Source organism: Vanellus vanellus, assembly GCF_965231255.1.
Source record: "Vanellus vanellus genome assembly, chromosome: 2".
Taxonomy (NCBI): Eukaryota; Metazoa; Chordata; class Aves; order Charadriiformes; family Charadriidae; genus Vanellus; species Vanellus vanellus.
Window position 1 is genome coordinate 147,986,497 of NC_138906.1, and position 25,904 is coordinate 148,012,400.

The 25,904-nt window shown below is 38.4% G+C and overlaps 1 protein-coding gene across 2 annotated transcripts; it reads left to right on the plus strand.

Moving 5' to 3' along the window:
• Positions 1-1,820: 1,820 nt before the first annotated feature.
• Positions 1,821-25,675, plus strand: ATP6V1C1 (ATPase H+ transporting V1 subunit C1). Of its 2 annotated transcripts, none has more exons than XM_082499422.1 (13): positions 1,821-1,864; positions 7,899-8,081; positions 10,270-10,337; positions 11,470-11,555; positions 12,546-12,640; positions 17,983-18,074; positions 18,828-18,926; positions 20,272-20,340; positions 21,720-21,812; positions 21,901-21,994; positions 22,521-22,618; positions 23,777-23,903; positions 25,071-25,675. In XM_082499422.1, exons 2-13 carry the CDS (start codon positions 7,950-7,952, stop codon positions 25,164-25,166), a joined length of 1,149 nt encoding a protein of 382 aa, XP_082355548.1. In that variant the 5' UTR covers positions 1,821-1,864; positions 7,899-7,949; the 3' UTR covers positions 25,167-25,675. The 2 variants fall into 2 exon arrangements, with proteins under 2 accessions (XP_082355548.1, XP_082355547.1); XM_082499421.1 differs by lacking the exon at positions 1,821-1,864 and adding an exon at positions 6,650-6,746.
• Positions 25,676-25,904: the final 229 nt, after the last annotated feature.

Genomic DNA, 25,904 nt, shown 5'->3' on the forward strand with positions numbered 1-25,904 from the left:
ATTCACTAACTACTCTGTTTATTTATAGACGTTAATGCCAAGTTTCCGTCTGATAGCTTGGAGCTATGGATCACTCAAAAAAAATCTTATCTTGTTCCAAAAATAACAGAGATAATGACTTGCATTTGCTAGTTAGTGTTGGCATATGGCATATATTGCCACATTTTGAGGAACTGGCTTGCAATAATAATGAGAAAATGTGTCTATTTTAAAGTTTTATAAGAATATCCACTGAAAACTGATTGAATTATAGTAATTCAGTCATTAAGAAATTATTCCTGCGGGAGTTGGTAATGTGGGTATTTAAAAATAAGTTTACCCACTTTGGATGCAGGTAAGTTCCTGTTTTACTGAATTATTTTAGAGTATGCTTTTTTACAGTGATACAAGAAACGTCTCTTACTAAATCATACTAGTAGGAGCATGTCTAGAGCATTATAAATGGCTGTGGGCAGTTCAGTAATGGGAGCATTTTTAGAAGCCTCTGGTGGCTGAAGAACAAAATAAATGGCTGAAAGAAGACTTACTAGGTTAGGGGTTGTTCAACAATATTCACACTTAGAACTTGACTAAGCAGAGTTTGGAGCTGCTAGATCTATAAATACTGAAGGGGGAGAAGACCACTGGACTAGAGGCGTGGGGTTGCTCCCAGAGCCATGCAGCCACATCCTTTGCTCGGCTGTGACTGTGTGAGGTCACCTTTTTGGTACTGTGATTGCAGTTGTACCTCCACCATGCTGCAGTTCCCCAGTAGCCATCCACAGCTATAGGATGGCCCTAACTCATGCCTACTTGAAAAAAAAAAGAAGAAAAATAGGAACAAATTGTTTGATTCACCAAAATCAGGAAAACAAAGTAGTTTGCTTTTTGTATATGGTTCCTGCTTTCTCCAGATAATATTGTGAATTAACATGATAAGCATTTTCATACAATAAAACGAATTGACTTTGCTAGTAATGCAGCAATTTACAACCTGCTACTTTTCACTTAGCAACTACTGCGCGAGATAAGCAAAATAGGGTTTGCTGCCAAAGTAAAATTGCAAGTTTCTAAGTCTTTCCCCCTCTTCACCTGCACGCATGTTGTCCTTTTTCCCAAGTCCTGCACCACAGACCAATATCATTTAAGCACACATATACTGATAGTTTTGATCACTGAACTACCATTGCATTTTCCAAGGCTGTGTGCTTTCCAAGAGCTGATCTGAGGAAAATTAGCCCACCACGGCAAGAACAAACACACACGTTGTCAAACCTTCTCTGCCCCCAAGAGCAAAATCATATAGAGCCTTCTTAACACCATCAGCTTCCTCATGGTGGATGCGGCTGCTCTGATCCACATGTGTTTTTCCCACAAATTCCCAAATCGAGCCCAAATTTATCAGATGCGGCCAGAGCCTGCCAGGCCCTCAGGCGGCCATTGCTGACCAGGCCCTGAAGGAGCTGGTGCCTACTGGAGCCTGCAGGGCCCTGAGGCGCCCATGGCGGCCGCAGGCAGCTCGGCTCGGCGCCGAGCAGGCTGGTGGTGTCCGTGTCGCCGGCGGTGCCCCGGGCGAGCGCTGGCTGTGGCGTGGGGAAGACTAAAGGAATGACCACGCCGGGCCCGGCTGGGCCGGGTCTCGAACCCGCGATCCCACCGCCCCCAGTGGACCTGTCAGTCACTGCCGCCGCTGCGTCACACCTCCCTCCCTCCCTCCCTCCCTCCCTCCCTCGCTCCCTCCCTCCCCCGCCCCGCCCAACCCGCCGCTCCGCCGTCTCGTGACCGGCGCTGCGGCGGCGTCAGCTGACCCGCCGCCTCACGTGACCTGCTGGCGGGTGTGCGGGCGGCGCGCGGCGGCTGCCGGCGGGGGATGGAGCAGTGACCGGTAAACGCTGTCGGGAGCCGCCGCCGTCGGGGCCTGGGGAGCGCAGTGGGGGCGAAGGAGGAGGGCCTGAGCCGGGCCGCGACGCGCCCTGAGCGGCTAGCGCAGCCCTCCGGCCTCCCTCGGCGGCGCGCCGCGCTGGGCCTGGCGTGAAGGGCAGCGCCGGCCGGGCCCGGCGGTATCGCCGCGTCTCTCGGGGGCTCTGACAGGCCTTGGCGCCGCGCCGGGGGCTGCCCTGCCGCCGCTCTGCCGGGCGCCCGCGCCGGGAGTGAGGTGGCCGCTATGGGGTTTTTATCTTGCGGAGGTCGAAGTGAAAGCGCGGTCCTTGGAGCCTATGCCGGTGGCTGCCGCCGCAGCCGCCGCTTGCCCGAGTTGTGGGAGCTGTCATCTAATCCCCGTGATCCAGATCAGCGGCTCTGGGGAGGGTAAAGCCAACTCCCCCTGCCCCGTGTGCCAGCCTCGGGGTGCCTCTGCTCGGGGCGTATGTGAACTCTCCGTTGTGAAATCTTCCCGGGCGTAGCTCTGTCTTTCTCGTTGTTTATGAAATGTGGAGGCAGTGAAGGCCAAGCGACAAGCGTCAGAAGTGATTTCTGAGGGCGAGCTTAAAGAAATAACTCTTGGGGACTTAATGCTGGATATCGTGAAGCTTTTAAGTCACGTCAGTAAACTGAGCTTTCCTGTGAAGCTAAATAGGAAAGAAGAAACAATTGTCCCCTACCCCTAGCCCTGTTGTTTTTGAAAAATGCAATGCGCAGTGTCTTAGCTGAGATTCTGTTTTGACATTGCTATATGTGTTTCCAGGTACAGCACCGAAACAGCTGTTTAGCAGTTTTATTGCTTAGATTATAATACAGTATACTGCATGAAAGATTTTTCTTTGGAAATCCATTTTTCCTAGTAACATAGAAATTAGGCAGTATAAATGATGGGTAGTCATGCAAAATACATTTTAAATAATATATCAAACTTACTTTGGACATTGGGGTAGTTAGGGTTCAAAAACAGGTTCTCCAGAGGAAACCTTCAAGGGATGAAATATTTCAAGCATTTTATAGATGAGTTGTGTTTATTTCTATCAGAACATCTTAGCAATGTGTTTATGTTACTTAAATCTCTTTGTAACAGCACATGGAAGACTATTAAATTTCAAAGTTAAGTTGCAGGTTTGCTTATGAGAAGGTGTTAAGGGACACTGAATGGGATGCTGCCCAGTTTTTTAATCTAAAATGAGAAGTGTATTCTAATGAATTTCTAGCATGAAGCCCTTATAACTGAGAACTTGCACTCTTCATAAGTACTGAACAAGATAAAGATAGGTCAAAGCACTGCTGGTATTGCAAGATTAATTTTTTTTTTTTTGAGATATGGGTGGTTCGGTCCATCAGTATTAATATAATATTTTCAGGACCTGTGGAACTGTAAGTATCAAGGTAGCTAGCTTAGTGCCGTATATAAAGTTGGAAGTCCAGAACCTGTTCCTGGAAGTCTTGAACTTTGATTCAGCATGGTCTATAGAGAGATTCTTTGATATAAACTTTGTTTCTCATTTTCCTGACTTAATTATTTTTTTCAGTTGAGTAGCAAATACTTTTTGCTGAAGTTTGCCAGAAAACGCTTACAGTAGTATCTCAGAAGCAGTTTCAGTCCTTAACAGGTGGCTTTACCTGTATTCAACAGAACTAGGACTATAATTTCTGCTCACTTAATATCCAGGTGGCTTTACCTGTATTCAACAGAACTAGGACTATAATTTCTGCTCACTTAATATCATAGTGTGGTAGGGTACTGAATGGACAATGTTTAGGAAAAAACCCACCGCCCTGAAAGTGTTAGCTTGATTAACTCTACTTGTGCTATAGTATTGAATGTCTTTAAATTGATGGATTTATGTGTTGAAGATAGTTCCATTTATGTACATGGATATCCATTTATGAATATTTCTTTTAATGAGAGTACATCAGAAACAATTGAAATAGCAAAAATAGCCAAAAATTTGGCTGGAATGATGCAGCTAATTGTCTTTGGGAGTGAGGAAGGCGAGATGATAGCTGACTGGCAGCTTTTTGTTGGGGTTATCCTCCCTGCTTCTGCTTTTGATTCTCAGCTTTAATGAATGCTTTCAGTTGCAGTTATAAGCAAAGTAGAGAAAGAAAAGAAATTTAATCATCAGGTTGTTAGCCAAGTACTTAAAAATTCGAACTGTGCATTTGGGGTTTTCTTGGCATATGAGAAGACTAAAAGCTAAACAAGGTTTGCTTCTGCCTGCATGCTTGTTGTAAGTTCTTTTTGTTGTTTGTTTTTCCCTCTGTAGCTTAAGTTTCAACATACAGTGCTTCAACCCTCACTTAAACATCTGCAGTCTGTATCCTTATACAGACAGTGCTTAGCACAATGAGATCCCAGTCTGCATGGACTAGAATCTTTGGCTGATCACATACTTGCAATAGTATAGTTTTAAAATACTGTCAGAAGTACAGATAAGGCTTTTCAGGGCAAGGTGTAGCTAATAAATTATAGTATCCCTGTAACTGGTATTCTAATGTTAAGGCCAAAAAAAGACTGGTGGTAGTTTTTGCAGACTGCTGAGATGCCAAAGCTTGCCAATTTAAAAATACCTGTTGACCTAACGAAAGAATAAATTCACTACAGCGGTGAATGTCAAAGCAGAGTATATACCATTATTTGTTCAGATCAAAGGAATAAAATAATGGTTTACTAGAAAATACCTGTCAATGTACTTAGAAGATTTGAACACTTGCTATTTCCTGCTTTATTCTGTGGTCCTTCTCTTTAAATTCCATGGCTTTCATTTTGTCGTGGGTCAGTATGTGTTCTTTGGCTGACTAGCATCTGTTTCCGTTTCTCTTAACATTCTGTAGCACTTCTCCTTTCTCCACTTCTTGTTCATTGTTCCGCATAGTTCTGATTTCAAATTCATTCCCCTCCTTACATAAAAAAAAACCCGTAGGAGCAAATGTTTAAAACTCTTTTACCAAGCTTTTTTTCCTTGTATGTTTTTGAAAATACTTCTATTGAGTAGGTAGTTGAAACGGGGTTTCATCTCGCTTCCCATGACTACTAGAAATGGAAGTTATCACACAGACAAAAATGGTGGGGGAGGGAGAGAAGAGAAGTCCACAAGCTTAACGATTGCTGGGAGCTACAACTGTTCTACCTTTGCCTCTTTGCTTTGAACAGCAGATGAAGACCTTGGTTATTCAGTTAAACAATCCATTTTTGCCTCTGATATTAAGGAATCGTGAAGTATTCTGGTACATTGGTTTTTTAAGCATGAAAAAAGATTTGCTGCATGTCTGTCAGGTGTTTGTAACCAGTTTTGTTCGTGGTAGACTTCTTAAGAAGTCTGAACAGTTAGTCTTTGGAAACTAAAAGATTGAAAAACTTTAGTTATTAAAAGCAATTATGCTTTGCAAAGGGTCTGTTAAAGTGGTTTGGGGTTTTTTTGTGCTTTTATTTTTCTGAAAAAAGATGTTGGATTTTTAATGGTGAGCTTATTGTCCCAATCTATAATGCAGGGAATGAGACTGTCATTGTAAACATGTAACTGTTTCCTTAGATGATGCAGTTTCTGGAACCTTTATATGTATTCTTTAGGGGCTATTTATGTTTTGGTGGAAAACTTGAGAATGCAATGTTCCATCCGTCTTACTGAATAGGAATCTGGATTTCTATGTTATGGCTCTTGTCTTTTACTTGAATATTTGCCCGCTGCTGCTGCTGCTGCCACCTAAACTTGTTTATGTATCCAACATTTATTACAAAGACTCTTCTAGTCCTAGTCTAGTCAAATCCAAACAGAAAACAATTTAAAGTTTAAACACTTTGAATGTGTGTGTGTCAGCTGTAATGGTGTCTCCCTGCGTGGGTGGAGTTTACTATAAACTTGGCCGTGTCTTTTATAGGTCCAGAGTTCAGTGAAGTGTAGGAAAACATCATGTGGAATGGATTCACCAAGTTTGATGTGTTAGGGAAGATAATGCATCAGAGTAGTCTGAATAAGAGGAAATTTTGTCTTGTTCCAAATTGTTGATAATTAGTAGACCTCCTGTGGAGACCCATTACGTAAGGTAATCCATTTAGTGCTTCCCTAAAGAAAGAAGTCCCATAACATGCAATGTTATATTGGTGATGACTGATGTTGCTTTAATTTTTCATGATACCTCCCAATACCAAAATCATCAGTATGGTATGACCAAGGATCGTTACAGTACACACTTCTGAGCATGAGGGGCCAGTGGTGCCTGAGGAGCTCTTGGCATGGGTTTCATGCCCCTCTCTGATTCTGTTCTCGGGGACATTCCCCCAACAGGCAAGGCCACAGCATGGTGGCGGAAGTAGACCCCGGCTTTTACCCATCCTTCTCAGAGATAGGACCTCTTTTCTCACCCATGCTGTTTCCAGGAGCAAAGAACTCCTTATCCGTTGTCCTTTTGACCTGCTTTGATAAATTTTTAGGGGAGAAGGGAGAGGAGTGTCAGTGAGGAGAGCATGGATAACTTCCAGGTCCTTGACTTTCTGCTGTTGGATAGAACCAGCTGTGCAGGTGCATAGCCCCAGCTCCGGAGAGTGGCCAGAACTGGGCTCGGTCCGGGCGAACAAGCTTGTATGGAGTTGGACATGTGTCTGGTCTTGTAAATATTCTGATTCTCAAATAACTATACCCATCTTGGCATTGTCTATATTTACGATTATAGCACTGCTGTGCTACTACCTCATAATGATGTGTCAGGCGTCATGGAATGTGCGGTATCAAGAGCCTCGATAACTGAATGTCATCATCTCTTGTTGTAAACAAGGCCCCTTCATTGAAGGAGAATGGCTGTTACGCCAGTGACAAGATGTGCTTCATGATATTAATTTAATGGTTGGTAAACTTTCTTCAGCTTCAGGCTTCCTTAATATCTGAGCAAAAGAATCAGCTAGCAGGCCTTTCTTTAGCTCGTCTCTAACTTCAACACCCTTGATAATTTGTTGAGCATAGAATGATTGCACAGATGAAGGACCTGTATTTGTTGTTTTCGGCAAAGTTTGCTACTGTTTCTTAAGTCTTACAAATACAATATTTGATTCTCTCTCAAAAAAAAAAGAGTGCTACAGTCTGTGCTCATGTAGATTAGTCTCTACTCTTTCAGAGCTGCTACAGGAGACATTGCAAATATCAAAATTTGACATTTACATTCTAACAAGGTACACTTTGATTTTGTTCTTCACTCCCTTATTAAAAAAATCCAGTAACTCTCAACTGGTTTGTTCTGTTTCTTAGTGACAGAAGAACATATGTACGCTTAACTTCTTGAGCTCGTTTGCAAACTAGCTCTGCATAATTTGTATTTATACAAGAACTCTCTTGACTAATGCCAGTATGTGTAATGTTATTGTAGGTCTGCAGTGACAAGAGATACCAAGACTAGAAAGTGTTCTCTTTTTCCTTGAAATTTTAAGCTGGCAGAACCTTCTTTGCTTGAAAGAATAAACTGAGTTTTATCGGATTTAAATATTTTTTTTAGGCATTTACTCACTTTAAAACACTGTCCTAATCTGAAAAGTGATTGGAAAAGCTATAACGTCAGAGTTGAAATTTGTTTGTTTGTTTGTTTGTTTGTTTTTTTTTCCTCTTAATGTGTTCAGAAAAAGTTATCTGCCATACAGATGCTGGAAGATACATACAGCTGTGAAAATACGATTTGGGTCCTGTTTTTTTTGGCTTTCTTTTCAGTTAGATTGTTTGCTTATAATCTTCTGTGGAATTGCAGTTGAAAGATGCTAATGTTGCAAACTCAGCCCACTTTTAACTTGCAGGATGGGCAGTTAAAAAGACTTTCCAACTGTGCAAATGTGATTTGGAAGATAGGAAAAAATGAATTTGGAACCACGTGATGCTCTTGGTAAAACCTCTTACAGAGGTTGGAACTGCACTTTAGTAACATGGAATGAGATGTTTTTCTTCAGGCAAAGCTTTGAATCCTGAACTAATGGCAGATATTCTTTTTTCCCCACCCCGCTTCCCTTCTATTAGCACCTTGCCTCTATCTTCAGAAGCAGAAAGCATCAAGATAAAGACACAAAAATGACTGAGTTTTGGCTGATTTCTGCTCCTGGGGAAAAAACCTGTCAACAGACATGGGAGAAACTACATGCAGCAACTACAAAAAATAACAACCTTTCTACTAATTCGAAGTTCAATATTCCAGACTTGAAGGTATGTAAGCCCCACGTCGTGTCTTAAGAAGTATGTTTGTTTTGCATCATCTTTGTTTCTTTAGACTACTCTGTAGATGGGGAATACTTGCAGACTTTTTAGAAAGAACAGCTGACTTTTGATTATGTATGGATCTAAACAGTAATTTAGACAACAATTATATTTTTTTCTGAAATTCTAAGCTAAAAATTCTTCACTCTAAATTTTAAAGGTACAGCAAGCTGTGTTTTTCCAGGGACAGTAGGCTTTACCTCATACTGCTAGCAGTTAGCTGGAGAAGAAATTAGAGGAAAAATGGACTTGTGATCTGAGTATTCAGATGATATGGTTTCCTTTGTATTTTTTGTTTGGTTGTTTTTTTTTGGTGTTTGTTGTTTTTTTTTTTTAGTTCTGAATTGTCTGCTTCTCCTTTTATGGCTGAGATGCAGTGAAAAGGCTCGATTTTTAAAATACAAGGGTTGATCAAACAGCAGCTACCTTTTCTCTGTCCAAAAGTACCATTCTTCTGTTAGAGTTGTGGTTGTCTCTGATTGAGCATTCCAGTGTGACGTGCTGATGTGTGTTAGTGAAAACAGGAAGAAAACTGTTTGAACTATTACTGGGAGAGGCAAAGAGAAACAAAATCTTAAAGCAGTTTCTCTTTGTTAAACACCATTATCGGGGTATGGGAAAGTTATGAACCAGTGTATTCATTAAGAAAAGGTCTATCCTGACACCCAAACGTTTCTTGAACAAGAATAATTGTGTAACTGAATGAAAGCTCATCAAAGCTTACCAAAATAAAGAGGAAAAACATGCTACCAATGCTTACGGCATTTAGAAAACTAATCACTAAACACTGATGTGGCCTATTAGGGTTATAAACATTTTTTTGTTTGTTTCTACTGCCTGAAAGGGGCAGAAACTGAGTATACTTTATATACAATGGGAAATGGCCTGACTTCTGTGAACCCGGTAAAACTGTTTAAGGACTGAGCTCCTTTCATTAAAACTCATTAAAAGGGTGATTTCATCTCATCGAACAGCAGCCTTATTGCTTAAAGACTTCTTGTCCTGTGGCTTGTAAGTGACTAGTCAAAACATTAGCTTCCTTATTCTGCATGTAGCTCAGAAAAAGGTAGGATGTGGAAAGCCATTTGGTTGTGATGTTAAGTAGTTGTGCTTCTTTCTCCTTCAAGGCCAAAGAGAACAGGAATCATGCAAAGTTGAGTGGTGAAATAGATAGAACAAAGATGCTAGACTAAAAAATGTTAACAGCATCTTGACTAGACAGAAGATTCACTTATGTCTAAAAATATTTCAGCAAGAGATATAAACTAGTAGCTGAAATATTAGAGATAAGAAGTCACCTCTTTGGAGCTATCTCCTACTTTCATTGAACAGAATGAACAAATGTGTAAGTACTTAGAACCAAAGAAACACAGATATTATGTGACCTATTTAAAAATAATCACCCTCTGGCTGGTTAACTTGAGCGTAGCTATGCTGTTTTTATGCTTTTTGATGTCTTTGACCCATTTGAGACTTGTGTATGGAAGAGCTAAACAGAATATTTTACTGTGCTGTAATTTTCATGTTTGAATTAAACAGAGTCTAAAATGGTGTAATCCTTGGCCCCAGAAAGGTATAAATATTGATCTAGGTTATTACATAAAATTAGGGAAGAAAGTGTTTTCTGGAGGAGAGGGGAAGAAAGCATGAAATCTTTTAGACAAGCTAGGTACTCCATTACTCCAAAAAGTCCATACTTGTGTTGGCTGACTGCTGCAGTACTCTTGTATCTTCAAAGTTTTCAATGTTCTGGTTGCCTGCAGCACTGAGATACCTGATTACAGACATTTCAGATTTGATCTAAAGTAGTAAATCAAATGCTGAAGCAAGTGACGTGTGGGGAAATGCAGCCAATTTATAACGTAAAAGTTGTTTTAACACGGTGTGGGTGGCTGGAATGCAGGACTGAAACTGTGCACCGAACTAGAGTGAGTTATATCTGATACAGTGGTGCTTTAGGGGTATCTTGAGCAAATGAAACACAGTGTGACTTTGTTAAAACAATGAGTCTGAAATCTTAAGAGTACAGTATTTTATGTAGTTCTGAAAAGCTACCTGTTCAGGAGATTTAGCTTTTGTTGTAATTTGGTTTTATGTTTCTATACAGTTGCTAATGTGCTTTGATCTTTCCTTCTAGGTTGGCACACTGGATGTTTTGGTTGGTCTGTCAGATGAGCTGGCTAAACTGGATGCATTTGTGGAGGGGTAATATTTTATTTTTACTAGCATGTAAAATACTAGAATAATGATGTGACAGTTTGTGAGTCCTAACAATGCATGGATTATTTTCAACTTTTTTGGTTTCATAGTGATCCTCTATAGGCAGTCAGCAAGTTAAGATTTAAATAAGCAAAGCTGCTGTTTTTCCTAGTATCTTTTCATGGAAAAACCAATATTTGAACTTCTTGAATAGTGGGTCATTATGCATTGATGAAGGACGGCTCTCCCTATAGTAGTGCTGTGTGCTGCCAGGTCCTGGAGAACTGTTAAGAAATGAGCCTGACAGCTGCAGGAACTGATAATGAAATGGAGTAAAAACTCTTCTTTTAGCAAGTTAGAGGACTTTGAGAAGGTAACTACATTGTTTCCTAATCCACAGAGATGATTAAACAGCATTAATATTAAAATGCAAAACATATTCATCTTGAAGAAACCAATGGTCCTTTGAAAGTGGTTTTGAGCAAATATAACAAAATTTCACATAACCAGAACCTGTGGAGCCATCTTCTGTTTCAAAGAGAGAAGTGTTAAGTAGTTGTTTTTAAATACAAAAGGAAACTATTTGGCATGGCACATGTGAGTAATATTAAAAATAGCTTTTCTAATGAGGAAGGCAGGTCTCATGAGGGCTCAGGGCTGGGGTTTCTCCGTAGCTCTTCAGTTATCTTTGGTGTTTCGTTGTCACAGTTGCCGTGTGTTTAGTTTGGATTATTGATGACTTCTACCTTGCTACCTGTTTTTAGAAAGGGGCTAGCATTTTGAAAGTACCACAGGCTTCAAGAAAACACTGGAGTGTAGTGAGATTACACCTGAAGTCAATGCTTATTACCTGGAGGCAAGGGAAGTAGCCTCACCTTGTTGAGATCTGATTAGTAGCAGCACTACAGAAGGATTTAAATAAAGTTCTGGCATGTATTTGTGAAGTTGGTGTCCTTCAGATACTGAGCCAAATTTGTGCTCATGGAAAGCTTGTACATAAAGTGATCAACTCTTCCTTTTTGATCCAATCTCTTAATTCTTTTCCCAGGCAATTTCCAATCAGTTTCATGAATGGTATTTCTCAAAATGGCAGTGCTTTTCATTCTTTTTTTCCATATCTTTATCTTTCATTTTTCAGTGTTGTAAAGAAAGTGGCCCAGTATATGGCTGATGTTCTAGAAGACAGTAAAGATAAAGTTCAGGAGAATCTTCTGGCTAATGGAGGTAAAGTGTGAACCATAATATGTGCATCCTAGAAGTAATAGAAGGGAAGGCAATGAGCCTGAAACATACTGAATGTTGTTTCTCTGTATGACAGTCTGAAAGCCTAGTTTAGACATGGAAGTACTTTTTTTCCATGAATCACTGGCCCCAAAACAAATCACAGGATACAGAAAGACAAGAAATTAGATCTACGTGTTAAATACTCACAGAAGCCTTTTGATCCTTTAGGGCTGCATTTTGTCATTGCTGGTCTGTGGTGGAACAATAAAAATTACTGTTAGCGATCACTGTAAACATTCTTTGTATTAGTCTGTGATCTGAATAGGCATGATTTTACATAAACTATGCTGGAATATTTGGTTATTCCCAAATTGTGATAGAACGTCTTTATAAAACTAGTTGTCCAATGGAAATATTTGTCCATTTTATTATAGTAAAGAGTTGCGTTGGTCTCTAAATCAGTATTTTGTTTTCAGTAGTCATTTAATAAAATTTAACACAGCTTGTATTGATGAAAGAGAGGCTGATATGAGTGGATTAACATGAAGACAAGTGCAGTGGTCCTAATTAAGACAGTTATTCTTAGGTAGGGGCTTGGAGTAGTCTCATAGATAGCTTTACAAAATTGTTGGTTCAGGTGAGCCACATAATCTTTGCCTTCTTTTTTTTTCCATCATAACCCTCCCTTTTCCCACCCGGTTTTCACACAAAGCAAAAAATAGTTGGTCTTGTCTGTGTTTCTCCAGCCATCATTGACTGAGTAGTAAATATCATTTAGGGTCTACAGAGGTGGAGAAACCAATGTCTGAATGCAGAGGTCACAGATAACTGATTGTTTATTTTCAAATTTCTTAAGCTACAGGGTCCACACATGTGAAGGTCCACAAACAATCTGTTACAGTACTCTTCTGTTACAGCAATTCTACATGGAATATAATACATCAGTCTTTTTATTGTCTATCTTAACAAAGTTGTTCTTTAAAATTTTAGTTGATTTGGTCACCTATATAACAAGGTTCCAGTGGGATATGGCCAAATACCCAATCAAGCAATCGTTGAAGAATATTTCAGAAATTATTGCAAAGGTAAAGTAATTTGTTTTGTAAAACTTTCCTGTTTGAACTTGATATATTTATGCAGAAAACTTGGTACTCAAAGCTATTTGTCTATTTTTGTTAGCTTCATGTAACTCTGATAATGATATGAGTGAATTTGGTAGCAGTGTCTGTGTTTTAGTAACCAAAGAAATATATTAGGATGGGGATAGGATTTGGAGAATGCTCCCTGAAGGCCATCATGCTGTATTTGCTGATTTTTGTTTCCTGAGATCACTGAGTTAAATAGCCAGCAAATGATATCACCAGCACGCCATTTGTCTCCCGTTCTCAAACTTTGTGGGCTATTAGCAGTGAACCAGGGAACTTACCTTCTGAAAGCTATGGCACTCGGTTGTGAGGGGAAAAAATACGCTTTCAGTGTTAGAAGTAAGAAAAGCTTGTTTGAGTGCTGTCACGGGTTTTCACCCTGTCTTTACCTTGGTAAAGTTTTTTACACTTTGGGGACTTCATTTTGTTTGTACTTGCTGTGAGCATAGATGGGGTCCTCAGCAGTGACTTACTGCATTCAAACAATGAAAGAGTTCTCTGTAAGCTCCCCTTGCTTTAATATCTTCCTGGCTTTTTTAGTTTTTTTTTTTTCTGTCATGGTTTAGGCTGAATTGGCCATCAGACAAGTGCCAGATGCTCCCCACTACTCCTCTTCAAAGAGAGAGGCAGAGGTTTTCTGTAATCTGCAAACTAGCTCTTGGAATTATTTGTCCCAATAAAATACATAACCTGGGAAAAAGGAGCAGCTGCTCTGGGTGCCTATAGAGATTGTCTTTGGTGATGGATATGTGGAAACTATAATTGGGGTGGGATGGGAGTTAGTGCTGGCAAACTCATGTTTTGCTGTAAGAGCAGATTCTCTAGATGTTAGTTTCTTTCCTGAAACCGTTTGTTAAAAATTCTTGCAGAGATTACAAAATCTTAATATGTGGTACATTGCTGACTAAGAATGCAACAAACACTTTAATTTTTATATTTTCTTTGGGGCTATGACTGCATCTTGAATTTACTCCACAAACTACACTCAGTAACTATTCCTGGGAAACATAGGTAGCGTGGAGTTTTGTTGGAGGAAGACTGACTTATTTATGACCTAAGATTTGCACATTAAAAATATCAGAGATATAAAATAATCTTAATATCTGACACTCCTGAAGTACATAAGCTTTTGTTTCTTTAGAAGAAGGTATCAGAATGAAGCATTCAGCTGTTTATAGCAGTTTATGAAGCATTTTGATCCTTTAGGGCTATATTTTGTTATCACTGGTCTCTGGTGAAGCATAAAAATTACTGCTCGCTGTAAACATTCTTTGTATTAGTCTGTGATATGAATAGGCGTGATTTTATATAAGCTATGCTGGAATATTTGGTTGCTCCCAAGTTGTGATAGAATGTCTGGCATAAAGTTTAAGTGGGGAGAAGAGGAACTTGGTGGCAAAGAGGGATAGAGAGAACAGAATAAGGCAGGGTGAAGTGGTTTCTACAAGTCTTTTCAAGGAAGTGATTCTTGAAAAGTTCCTTTCCTTTGGTTTGACTTTAAAATAGGAGTGAAAGTTACTGAATGGAAAACAAAACAAAACAAGAAAAAAAGTCTTCAGCTGTGTTTTGAAGTTTGGAATTTTTGGAACTTACCTGTTGCCATGCTGTAGAACTTGGTTTTGTAGCAATTAAGTTTGTTGGAAAAAGTATCAAAGAACACAAAGGGATATGCCCTCATTGAAATATTATTGAGGATTCAGTACTTGTTATCCTGTGTCCTGGAGTTTGCTAGCTAAATCACCTACTTGCAGCAAAATTGTACTCCAGAACCTGAATTTTAAATTAAATAACTGGCTTACATTCTTCTCCATCTAATTTAGGGACCTCACTGAGTTATTAGACTGGATACTAAATGCAGAGAAACAGGTCTGCTGGAGCTCAGCCTGAATCATCCTGTTGAAGGTTTCCATTTCTCTGCATATTTAGCTGTACCTGTCTTCTATAAGGAGAGCTTCAGGGACTTCAGGAGAGCTTCAGATGTATTAAATCTAATTTCAAATACTTTAAAAAATGTTTTCAATTGTGAGCCACAGATGTGGGTCCATACAGTGGAGAAGAGAAGGAAGAGGATTGAAATTGCCTTACATTCTTGTAGAAGAGACACTTAGGAGGTAATGTCACAGGAAGTTAAGTAGTTTTTTTCCCTAACACAGTTAAAATCTTCACTTTAGCATGCGATTAACATGAAGTTATAGGAAAATTGATAGAGCTACATTAATTAAAATCTGTGAAGCCTCTTGACATGTTGATGTTAAAATAACTTGAAAAGCTTGTCAAATCATGAGATACTACTCATGTTTGTCAGTTGAGGAAAAATTATAGTAGTGTTGGAAACCTTTAAAATAAAAGGAAATCTACTAAAACTATCTGTCAAGTTTTTTCAACTTTTAACTTTCAGAAATATTGTGAACCCCAGTGTCAGTACCGAAGACTTTGAAGATGTGCCATGTGAGAGCTGTCACTTAATCTAGTCATTCTTTGTAGTTGAAATTGCAGTCATAAGAGTGTTATGCAAGGAGACAACCTTGATAACCTTAGTGCCCCAGCTCAACGTTTTCAGCAGTCCAGGTATCTACTGAAGTAGAGCAGCTCAGCTGTATAGGTACAGGAAGACACTCATGTATTACAAGTGATAGTGGTTTAAATATTTGGGGTTTGCTTCATGTAGAAATAGGCCCACTATGTTAGACTGGTAGTTTCTTCAGCAGTGTCATGAGTCTGCCTCATTTTGCAATGACATTCAGGAGTTATCCACCAGTTGTACTACCAAAAGGAAGTTTGTATGTTGCTTCATTTGGCAGTTTTACACAAGTATATTTTCCAAGAGCCCTGCTGTGACATTGAGGTTTGGGGTTCTTCATTCTCTAACATTTTAATAGGAAGCAAAGCTGGTTCTTGTTTACAGTAAACTCCAGTCAGTGCAGCAGTAACAGGCTTTTGTCTAAGCTGTCATCTTTTAAAAGGCTACTGACTTTACAAATGAGAACAATTAGAGTATTGACCGTTAGGAAATGATGAATGGAACTGGTTCAGAAAGGCGGTGTTTGGTATCAATGGTTTTTGCTTTTTGTCATTAAACAATGCATAGTTAGGAAGTTGTTGAACAAGTTTTGATCCTTGGAAAAGGCAGAGGGGAAGGTTGTTGGTCTGGGAAAAAGTCCAAATGCACAAAGGTACTAGATGAATAGCTTCTGATTATTTTTTTCCTCTAATGCTGTCTTCTAGCTGAAAAAAAGTGCCATTTCTTATAGTATAAAAATCGCTTTCATTTCTTGTAGTATAAAAAAAGTTTTCATGAAGATGTATGCTTTGTGATGCCTACTAACTGTTCCACATGCTTTGCTAAAGGATACATCAGTCAAAGAATTTAAATAACCTTAAATACTCATCTGTTTAAGAAGTAGATTGTCTTATTTTCAGACTATTTTGCTGTATCTGTAAAGGTGCAAGCTGTTAGCGTGTTGCCAAATGAAACTGCCAGAATGTTCAGGCTTTTAATGACTCTTTCCTTCTACAGACAAGTGAACTTACGTGTTACCACAAACAACATCACTCTATACCTAAGTGACGTAGTTTGAGAGAGATTTATTTTGTGGAAATAAAATCGTATCTGGATCCACAAGCTGAAGTGTTGTATGCAAACGAAATGTTTTGTCAATGGCCTGAGTCCAAATAAAGACAGTGTCCCTTGGCTGTGTTAAGATACTTGTCCCTGGGAATTTTTATACGCTTGTACCTACGTACCATAGTGAGGAAGCAGGGGTGGAGGGAGTAGGCTGCAGTAAGATGTCAGACCAATACTGTACCACGTTCTTTCAGTTATCCAACTAAGTGTATTGATTTTTAAAATACTTCCTTGTATAGGGTATGCTGATAGGAGTAAGATCGGATGTTTAAGACCTACTAATTGCTTAATTTGTTTTGTGTTCTTTCACTTGCTGCCAAGTTACCTAGCTGGGAATGAATCATTTTTGGTAATCATTCTAATTAATACATTTGAGAAAGATGGCTTGCGTGAGCAGCAATGGCAAGCCGAATGTGAGTCTGAGTCTAAATGGTAAAATAGTTGGAACTTTGATATGAAAGTTTGAAAGAGTATTGAAGGCTGCCAGTGACATTGGACATAGAATGCTGCCTCTACTTGATTAGATAGATATATTTATTGTCTGAAATAAATTGGATTCAAGTCTGAAGTACTGTTTATCAGTCTACCCTGGAGCTGACCCTGTGCAATTTCAGACATTCCAAAATACCTAAGTTTTTACTAAAGAAAGAAAGTCTCTGTAAAACAGAATTTTCTTTATAGTTGTAGGCCACTACCAATGTAAAATAGCAGCATAAAAGATGACTTTTGTGAAGGGAGATGGTGACATAATTTATTGCATTTTCTTTTGCAAACATACAGAATGGGAAATAGCTCCATTCAGTGGAAGATAATCACAAAATAATTGTGTTAATACTTAGAACCGTAAAGAATATCAACCATTTAGATCAGGCAGATGATTTAATTGATATTCTATCTATGAGTGCCCAAGGCTGTTCACAGTATCACAGTATGCTAGGGATTGGAAGGGACCTCAAAAGATCATCTAGTCCAATCCCCCTGTCGGAGCAGGAACACCTAGATGAGGTTGCACAGGAAGGCGTCCAGGTGAGTTTTGAATGTCTCCAGAGAAGGAGACTCCACAACCTCCCTGGGCAGCCTTTTCATCTCAAGGAAAGGTGCAAATTGCGGTAGGCAAACACAGTGGAACAGAGTCTCCTCTTAAGTTGTAGATGATACAAAGCAGTCATGCTTTAGGTTACTTAAGTCTTGATTTGCTACTCGTAAAACTGTACCATCACTCTTGTCTCTGAAACTCTAATGAGGGAAAAGTATGAGAAGTGAGGTAACGGCTGGAGGAAATGATACCCAGTGTTCACAAGTGTGCTTGTATCACAGCAGGAAGGTAAACTTCAAATGATCTCTCCTGTCAGCTGAGCTGGAGGGTGGTAGCCTCAAGGTGATGGAGTAATGATCAGCTGGGTGCAGTAGCATGTCCATTTGATACCAGAAGAGGATGTATAACTTTTATTATTGGCTGATTTTTCTTTAAAGGAATTCTAACTTAGAGTTTTCTGAGTTTTGAGTGAAGTTTTTCAAGCACTAGAGAAATAAACATTTTAACTTGTATATTTTTTGTATTACGTTCTTGGTTGCAGATCTAAGCTTTGAAATTAAGAAATCATTTAAAAACTATTCTAGTTCTTTAGACACCATTCCTTTTCTTTTTATCTTTAAGGGAGTTAACCAGATTGACAACGATCTGAAAGCAAGAGCCTCGGCATACAATAATCTGAAAGGGAATCTTCAGAATTTGGAAAGAAAGAATGCGTAAGTCACATTGTTTTTTGCTGATGAAGCACAGGAAAGTTATCTAACCATGAAAACCTAGTAACATGTGAAGAGATACAGGTTTTAAGCTTAGTGTGTTTTTGAGGTGTTTATCAATTTTGAATAGCAACTCTCATAAAAGAACGTTCATTACCAGCTGACTTGCTGGTACTAGCTCACTTGCGATTGATAAGCAGTATGAAATACACAAAAGCATGTTCAAATAGTATAAATTGCTGGAGCTTTTGAGAGAATCTTGGTGTTAAAGTGGTGTGTAACAGTGCTGCTTAGGTGTCTGTCTAAACAAGGAAGTCTTTTCCTTCACTCCAATTCATGCTTTAAGCATATCAATATTTCTGGGTTTCTCCCCTCAAAATTCACCAGCAGAGAGACAGCTGTTGGATACATGCAGGTGATAAATTAAACAAGGACATTGTGCTGTCTTGTCGTGTACATGTGATGATTATCTGAAATACGGTTGAGATACAGGTACTTGGCTTCTGAAGTGTGTGAGGTGTTTGGAATATGAAAATGACATAGCTCCAGAAGTGGAGCTGCTGATAAAAACTTTCAGTGATTTTTGACGGTAAGATATAAAATGAGTATAAGAGCATTTTGTTGCTCTGCTAATAGTGAATGCTTAGGTAAAATATATTTTTGAAAATGTTATACTATCAAGCACTGGAAACTTGTTCAGACAAATTCAGTTCCTAAATATGTGTTTACTCTGGCTGTCATTTTGTTTCTCTGCAGGGGAAGCTTGCTAACCAGAAGTCTTGCTGATATTGTAAAGAAAGAGGACTTTGTACTCGATTCAGAATATTTGGTCACGTTATTAGTGATTGTACCGAAGTAAGTTTATTGTTTGTCCTAAGAGCAGAATAAAATAAGACATTTAAATCAAATAATAGATCCCACAACCCTATGATACTGTAAGAAAGAACATCTGAATTTGTTTAGGGTTTTCCTGCATGAACTAACACAAACTTTTGGATGCTTAGTAGAGGCAAACAGGCCTGTGTACCTGTATTCCGTTGTTCATGAGAACTCATCGTAAGGAATGCTGAGTGCTCATGAATTTCTTTAAGAAACTGGAGATTTGACTTCAGTCGCATCTAATATTAGCCATGGCTAGTCACATTGCAGAAGGTATCCTTATGAAAATAGTAAGTACTGAGTAAAAACATGACTTGTTTTACACTAGATGGCTTAATGATTGATTTATCCTGGTTAGGACTGTGCTGGCTTTCACTGCTCGGTGAGCAAAGTGATCTCTTTTCATCTTTGCACTTTTTCCAATTGGCAGAACACTGCTTTTTTACATATCTAAGTCTCTACAAAAGGAACACTGCTTATGTCATGTCAAAGGTTTGCCAGGAATAGGTTGTTCCTGTCTGTAATGTTTAAATGACAGAAAACCCATCTTTTCCCCTGGCCAAGGAAAGTGGTGATACAGATGTCCCTAAGACTCTTGTAAAATGACAAAACGGCACAAGACTGTCTTTCTGGAGCTGGGAAAAAGAGAGCTTCTAACTTGTAAAGCCAGTAGGCTGTTTATTGCATGAAGCAATAGTCTCTATCACATGTAAAACTCTGGTGAAGGCAAAGGAGTTTTACAGTGGCTTTAGCAGAAAAGAGGTGGTTAGAATATCTTGACTGTTATTTTTCTTTTACCTTTGATTTGGCTTTGGTGTTGAAAGGGTGGAACCTCTTCACCATGACCACCTACAGAAAAGCAGGGCTTCCAAAATTCTCAGTGGTCCTTCAGGCAAATGCAGGAATCTGGGGAACCCATTTGTAATTGTGGAAAAAGTATTCCTATTAGTAACTCAGAAGAGCAGAGCTACATAAGGAGTTTCTGATAAACCTCGACAGTTAAGTCCGTTTGGTCCCCTGGGATCTGAACTTAATGATGACTAATTTAATTTCTTAGTTCTTTGATTTCAAAATTTTACATCTGTAAACTTACATAAAGACTGAAAATAAAATGTTACTTTTGCTATAATTATAGTTAGTTAGCAATAATCTTAAAAGCATGAGGACTGTCCCTTATGTCTTGTATTTCTGACAACCTGCACCTGGGTTGGAAGATGTGATGGTTAAACACTTTTAACATTTTTCTGAAAAATATGATTCCTTAATGTAAGATTTCTTACTACAATACTAACAGTCTAACCATAACCTGTGTATTCTCTAGGTTAAATTATAATGACTGGGTTAAGCAATATGAAACACTAGCAGAGATGGTTGTACCACGTTCCAGCAAGTAAGTTGTTAAATGCTAAATCTCATATTTGCATGTGTTATAAGTGTTCTTTATCTGTAGTGACTTTGAATGTTAAAGATTGGTCAAAAACTTCTTAAAATATCTAGTTCTATAGCTTTATCTGATTAAGCTCTATTATGTTGTATTGAGGAAAAACTCAAAGGATCCCTAACTCTAGTGTTAACAAAGTTATCAAACTAATTATTGTGGAATGAGTAAAATAATTGAAAAGTTAGCCTAGTTCAGGTCAGGTACATTCAGCTTCAGGCTAGTGCATGATGGGGTTTAGCAACAAATACTAGCTAGCTAGCCAGCCAGTAAGCTTTATGCCTCTATTCAGATGACTTAAAACAAATTATATATACCCTTTGAAACCTGCTCAAGATTGAAGAACTGCAAGTGTAGATGGTTTTCTTCTGTGCGAAGAAAAGTAACTTGTCTCTTACGGGCTAGCAAAGGGCTTTGGTACTAAGCCTGAGCTTGATGTCTGTGATAGGCAGGACTGAGGCCAGGATTTGATAATACTGTTAAGCCACTTTAGCAATCTTGTAACCATGTTGAAAATAAAGTCAACATGGAGCACAATGCATTGCTGTGTTGTTAATTTTAACTGACAGGGTCAGGTTTAATTAGCCAGATCTGATATTATCAGCATTGTGCCAATTATAAAATCTGAACTTGCTCTGGGTAACTTCATGTTTGAGTTGGATCAACTTAAGCCTGGTGAGAGATCTGCTAATGATTCTTACTTAATTACTGGGAAACCATGATCTAGGGGTAGCTTAAGAAGAGGTGACTTGTTAAACTGTTGGATAAAGCTTGTATTTAAGACAGTATGACACTAAGGAACAGTATAAATTTCTTCAAGCTTTTTTCCTAAGCTGAAGTCTCAAAATAAGGAGTATTGTCTTGAATAGTAAGTCTAGGGGTTGTCTTTACAGTCTAAGAAACACTTTTTCTTACCACCCTATGTCTTTTTAATTTGTGTCCTTTTCTATTTTAAATCCATTTCCTTTTTCTTTAAAACGCACATTTCTAAAAATTCTGTGGTCTAAACTTTTCAGTATAAAACAAACTTTAGTTCCTTTTTCTGTAAAATGATTTTAACTTGAACAAATATCCAGATGTGTGAAGTATTTCTGAGTGGTGAAGTCTGAGTGTGAAATGGAAACCTCTGTCCTTTACAAAGGGAGTAATAAGAACAGTTGCTAAAGTTTCAGTTACTTTCTGTATAACGTGTTTAATTTGGGATCTAATCCTGTGTGATTATCTATGTTTATGTTCTTGCCTAGTAGTGATAAAGTACAACTTAAGCTACTGTTATGTCAGGTGTGTGGTGACTTGTACTTTACTAACTCTGACACTTTTTTTCTGTGTAGTGTACTCTTTGAGGATCAAGACAGTTACCTTTGTAACGTCACCTTGTTCAGGAAGGCAGTGGATGACTTCAAGCATAAAGCCAGAGAATATAAGTAAGGCTTATTTTGAGTGTGTTCTGCCTTGCATGCTTTGAAGGATCTATAGATAGCTACTTTTGATTTTATTCACTTCCAAATGCAGATTTATGGTCCGTGACTTCCAGTATAATGAAGAAGAGATGAAAGCAGATAAAGAAGAAATGAACAGACTGTCAACTGACAAGAAGAAACAGTTTGTAAGTCTGTATAAACTAGTCATTATAGAAACATGAGACATCTAAGACTTGTTGTTGCTACGTAACGATTTAATGAACTTGTGATTCTGAGTAAGCATTGCAAGGATGACATGACACAGTCAGCCTGCCACCCAGCTAATCTGCTCAGGGGTAATCGAGTCTTCTGTAGCACAAATGCTCCTCGCTGCGTTGAGCCAAGTGCTGACACTGCAGCTGATAATACATGAAGTTGGAAAAGGGACAAGTAGTTGAATTAAATAATCAGGTATTACCGAAGTGGTGCTTAATATAGTTAGCCCACAGCAGCTGAGATGGTGTACTTAAGAGACAACAGAAGTCTTGTTAAATTTCTCTTTACTTAGTATCAAAACACTCTTGAGCCATTATGTCCATAATAAACTCTGCCTTTAAGTTCTCTTTATTGTAGTGATATAGATGTTGAGTATCTGCTCAAACATGCTTAATGGGCTGAATCTTTTTCTGAAGTTTGAACAACATCAATTTTTTGCCCTTTTCCCTTTCACAGGGGCCTCTGGTTCGGTGGCTGAAAGTTAATTTCAGTGAAGCTTTCATTGCGTGGATTCATGTGAAAGCACTACGAGTTTTTGTTGAATCTGTTTTAAGGTAATGAGGCAGACCTGAATAGTGCTTTTCTTCCTGGACTTTGTAAGGATTTACATCTAGCTTGGGTTTACCAGACTGAGGTGTGTGAATGCCACTCTCCTCAGAAAGAGGAAACAAGAACAGCTGATGGCAGTAGCTCTTGTTGCCAGTTGTGGAATATTTGAGGTAGATAACTGTGTGTCTTGCCCCTTGGATAGTCTTTCCACCAGTGCTTTAGCAATTACAGGTACTCTGTAAGTTGCAGCAAGTCATTTCTGCTGATTCTTAGCTTGCTTTATGAGCTGCTTGTAAAAAGAGCTTACTATGTCACCTATTTAAGTCAGAAATTTGAATAGTTCAGAATAAAAAATATTCAGGCTTTGAGTAATATAGCTTGGCATCTTGAAATGTATGTTTTTTCTTTAAAACGTGCCTTTCTAATAATTTTGTAGTCTAAACTTTTCAGTATGAAAACATTCAATATTCTAACTATAAAATTTATCTGCTTTTTTCTTCGTACCTATCCAGAAGTATAGTGACTAAGTTGACTTAAGAACAGCTGTAGTTCTGCAGGAGGAAGGACCTGGATTTTTTTTAAGAGTTGAAAAGACTTCTACCTTAGTCAGAAAATGGAAAGGTTTTTCTTAGCCTTTTTGATAAGTCGTCATAAAGGAGACGGCCGGAAGAGAAAAAAAATCACATTGACTTGCATTCCAGTCTGTTTCATATCTACTATGGGCTTATTTTGAAGACAAACTTGAGTAAGAACGAACTTCATTTGAATATTAGCAAATGTTTCCACACATCTAGAAAGGAGGATTGGGTAGAGGCTAGATTCTCCACCTAGTGGCATAAGCAAAGTCTTGCAAGTAAACTAGCTGGAATGTTCAAGACTTAGTCCGAGGCCTCAGGTAACTTGGAGAATTGTGCTAAGTACTCAAGGATTTAAAATGGTTTTAACAGTATTTAGACTTCTGTTTTGTTATTTTAAACTTGAAGAAAGAAGTTCTACTTTATGGATGCCTTATGAATTGTAGAAACAGGATGGTCTTGCAAAAATGAAAATGAGCAGGATTTCCCCTTCAGCAATAGCATTCTGTCTCAAAATAAAATTCTGCTTTGAAAGATAAAAGAAGGCTTATTTCAGCATTTTCATAGTTTTCTGCTTGACTTCCTCAGGTATGGTTTGCCAGTTAACTTCCAGGCAATGCTGCTTCAGCCTAATAAGAAAACAATGAAGAAACTGAGGGAGGTTTTGTATGACTTATACAAACACCTTGACAGCAGTGCAGCAGCTATCATTGATGTAAGTATTTCTTGTAGCTGCTACTCCCCTTCAATATTAGGCTTAGTCTGTTTAAAGCCAACAGACCTTTTTTGTTTGATAAAAAGCTACACCTGTCCATATTCTCCAGCATTCTCTCACAGTACAGAAAATTATGTCTCCTTATAAAAATACCACTTCTGTTTTACGTTTTTGCAAAGCAGACGGTATTCAAAGTTGCAACCAATGCATTTGATGAGTTGTCTGGTATAAAAGTCTCGTGTAACTTCTTACTGCATTCATTCCTGCTGCTGATGGAAAGATATCTTGCAGGCTGCATACATATTCCTATCCTCAAAGAATTCAAAGTCAACTTTGATCTGAAACTAGGCTGAAGGAACTTGAACACATTTCGTATCTTTTTTTGAGCCCAGAAGGAATATGTAAATTATCCACAGTCTACAGTAACAGTGGCCTTAATACTGAAACAACTTTTTTTTTTTTTGGTTGCGTTGCTGTCTTTGTTTTTAAGTTAACATAGTTTTCCTTCTTTGCTGAAGGAGGCTGAATTGATGTCAGGATGGAGTTATCCTTTCCATCTGTAGAGGTCTCACTTCCATATTTAAAACTGATTTGCTAGGAGGCTTGTTCTACTAATTTACTTTGTATTGAAAAGCAGTGCTTTCTGTAGTTCAAGATTAACTAAAGATAGACCACACAATGAATTTGGCTGAATTAAAAAAGATTAAAAGTCATCTTCCTTGTTTTTCCAAAGTATTTCCAGGCCTTTTGGGGGAAGGGGTTTGTGAGACAATTAAGGTGAAAATTGAAGATGCCGGACTTCATGTAACTTCCTGGATCGTTCAGCACCCTATAACATTCTTTTCATAAACTGGTTATGTTTAGAAGTAGTAAAAATTGCAGTACTTTTCCTTCCACTTAATGGCGGTGTGTTTACTATAGCAACAGATGTGAATTATTGATGCAAAGCTACTTAGGTTTTGAAAAAGCACTTGTATTTCATTTTGAAAAATACTATTATTCATTTATCCAAGTTCTAACTTTGTTGCTTAAATGGTCAGTTGAAAGTAAAAAATTAAGCTTGAGGTCTTGCCTGACCTGTTTGCTTCTGAAACATACGAATGTTTCAACTTCTGAATAGGAGTCTGAATTGTAAGAGTATAACTGGTTTCAAAACTTTATTTGCAGGCAACTGTGGATATTCCAGGCTTAAACCTCAGTCAGCAGGAGTACTACCCATATGTGTACTACAAGATTGATTGTAATTTGCTGGAATTCAAGTAAAAGTTCCCTAACATGACAATCTTCTCAGTGTTGGTGTAAACAAACAGAAGTGAGGATGAAGTACAGTGATACTTTTAACACTCTACTAATCATATGCTTGCTTCTTATGTTAGGTGAATTTAATACACAGTGGTCCATCTCTAGACATTTTCTTTTTAAAGAACAGTGTAGGTAATCTGCTTTTAATCAATGATGTCTGTAAATGTATATTGAGAGAATTGAAGTATTTATAAACAGAGTGATTTATTTAAGGAAAAGCTCATTCCTCTTTCATATGGTGGTCTGTGTTAATTCCATTTACCATTGTTTATAAAAAAAACAACTTGTTTACAGAAGAATAGTGTAAATGTTCATGGCCATTTTGTTCGTTTGATTTAGTAGATACAATTGTGTTAATGTTGTTGAACTGTGATGTAAAGTATGTAAAATTGGTATGGAATCGTGCTTTCTGAATGGTTTAAACTTACAATCGAAGCACTGTAAACACAGGAAAAAATAAACATGCCTGTGCAAATGTGTCACTTTCTTGTACCACTTATAGCTGTAGATACTTGTGTTTAAACTGAAGCAATGTATTAAGTCTTAAAACCAATGCTGCATCCTGCATGCAGTGGTACAGGAATGCAATTGGCTTCAGCACAAATACTCTTAAGAGATGCAGGTATTTCTTTTGCTTTGTGCAGAAATGTTCAAGTATGTTGTTTGGCCACCAAACCGATGTATAAATGTTCTTTTGTG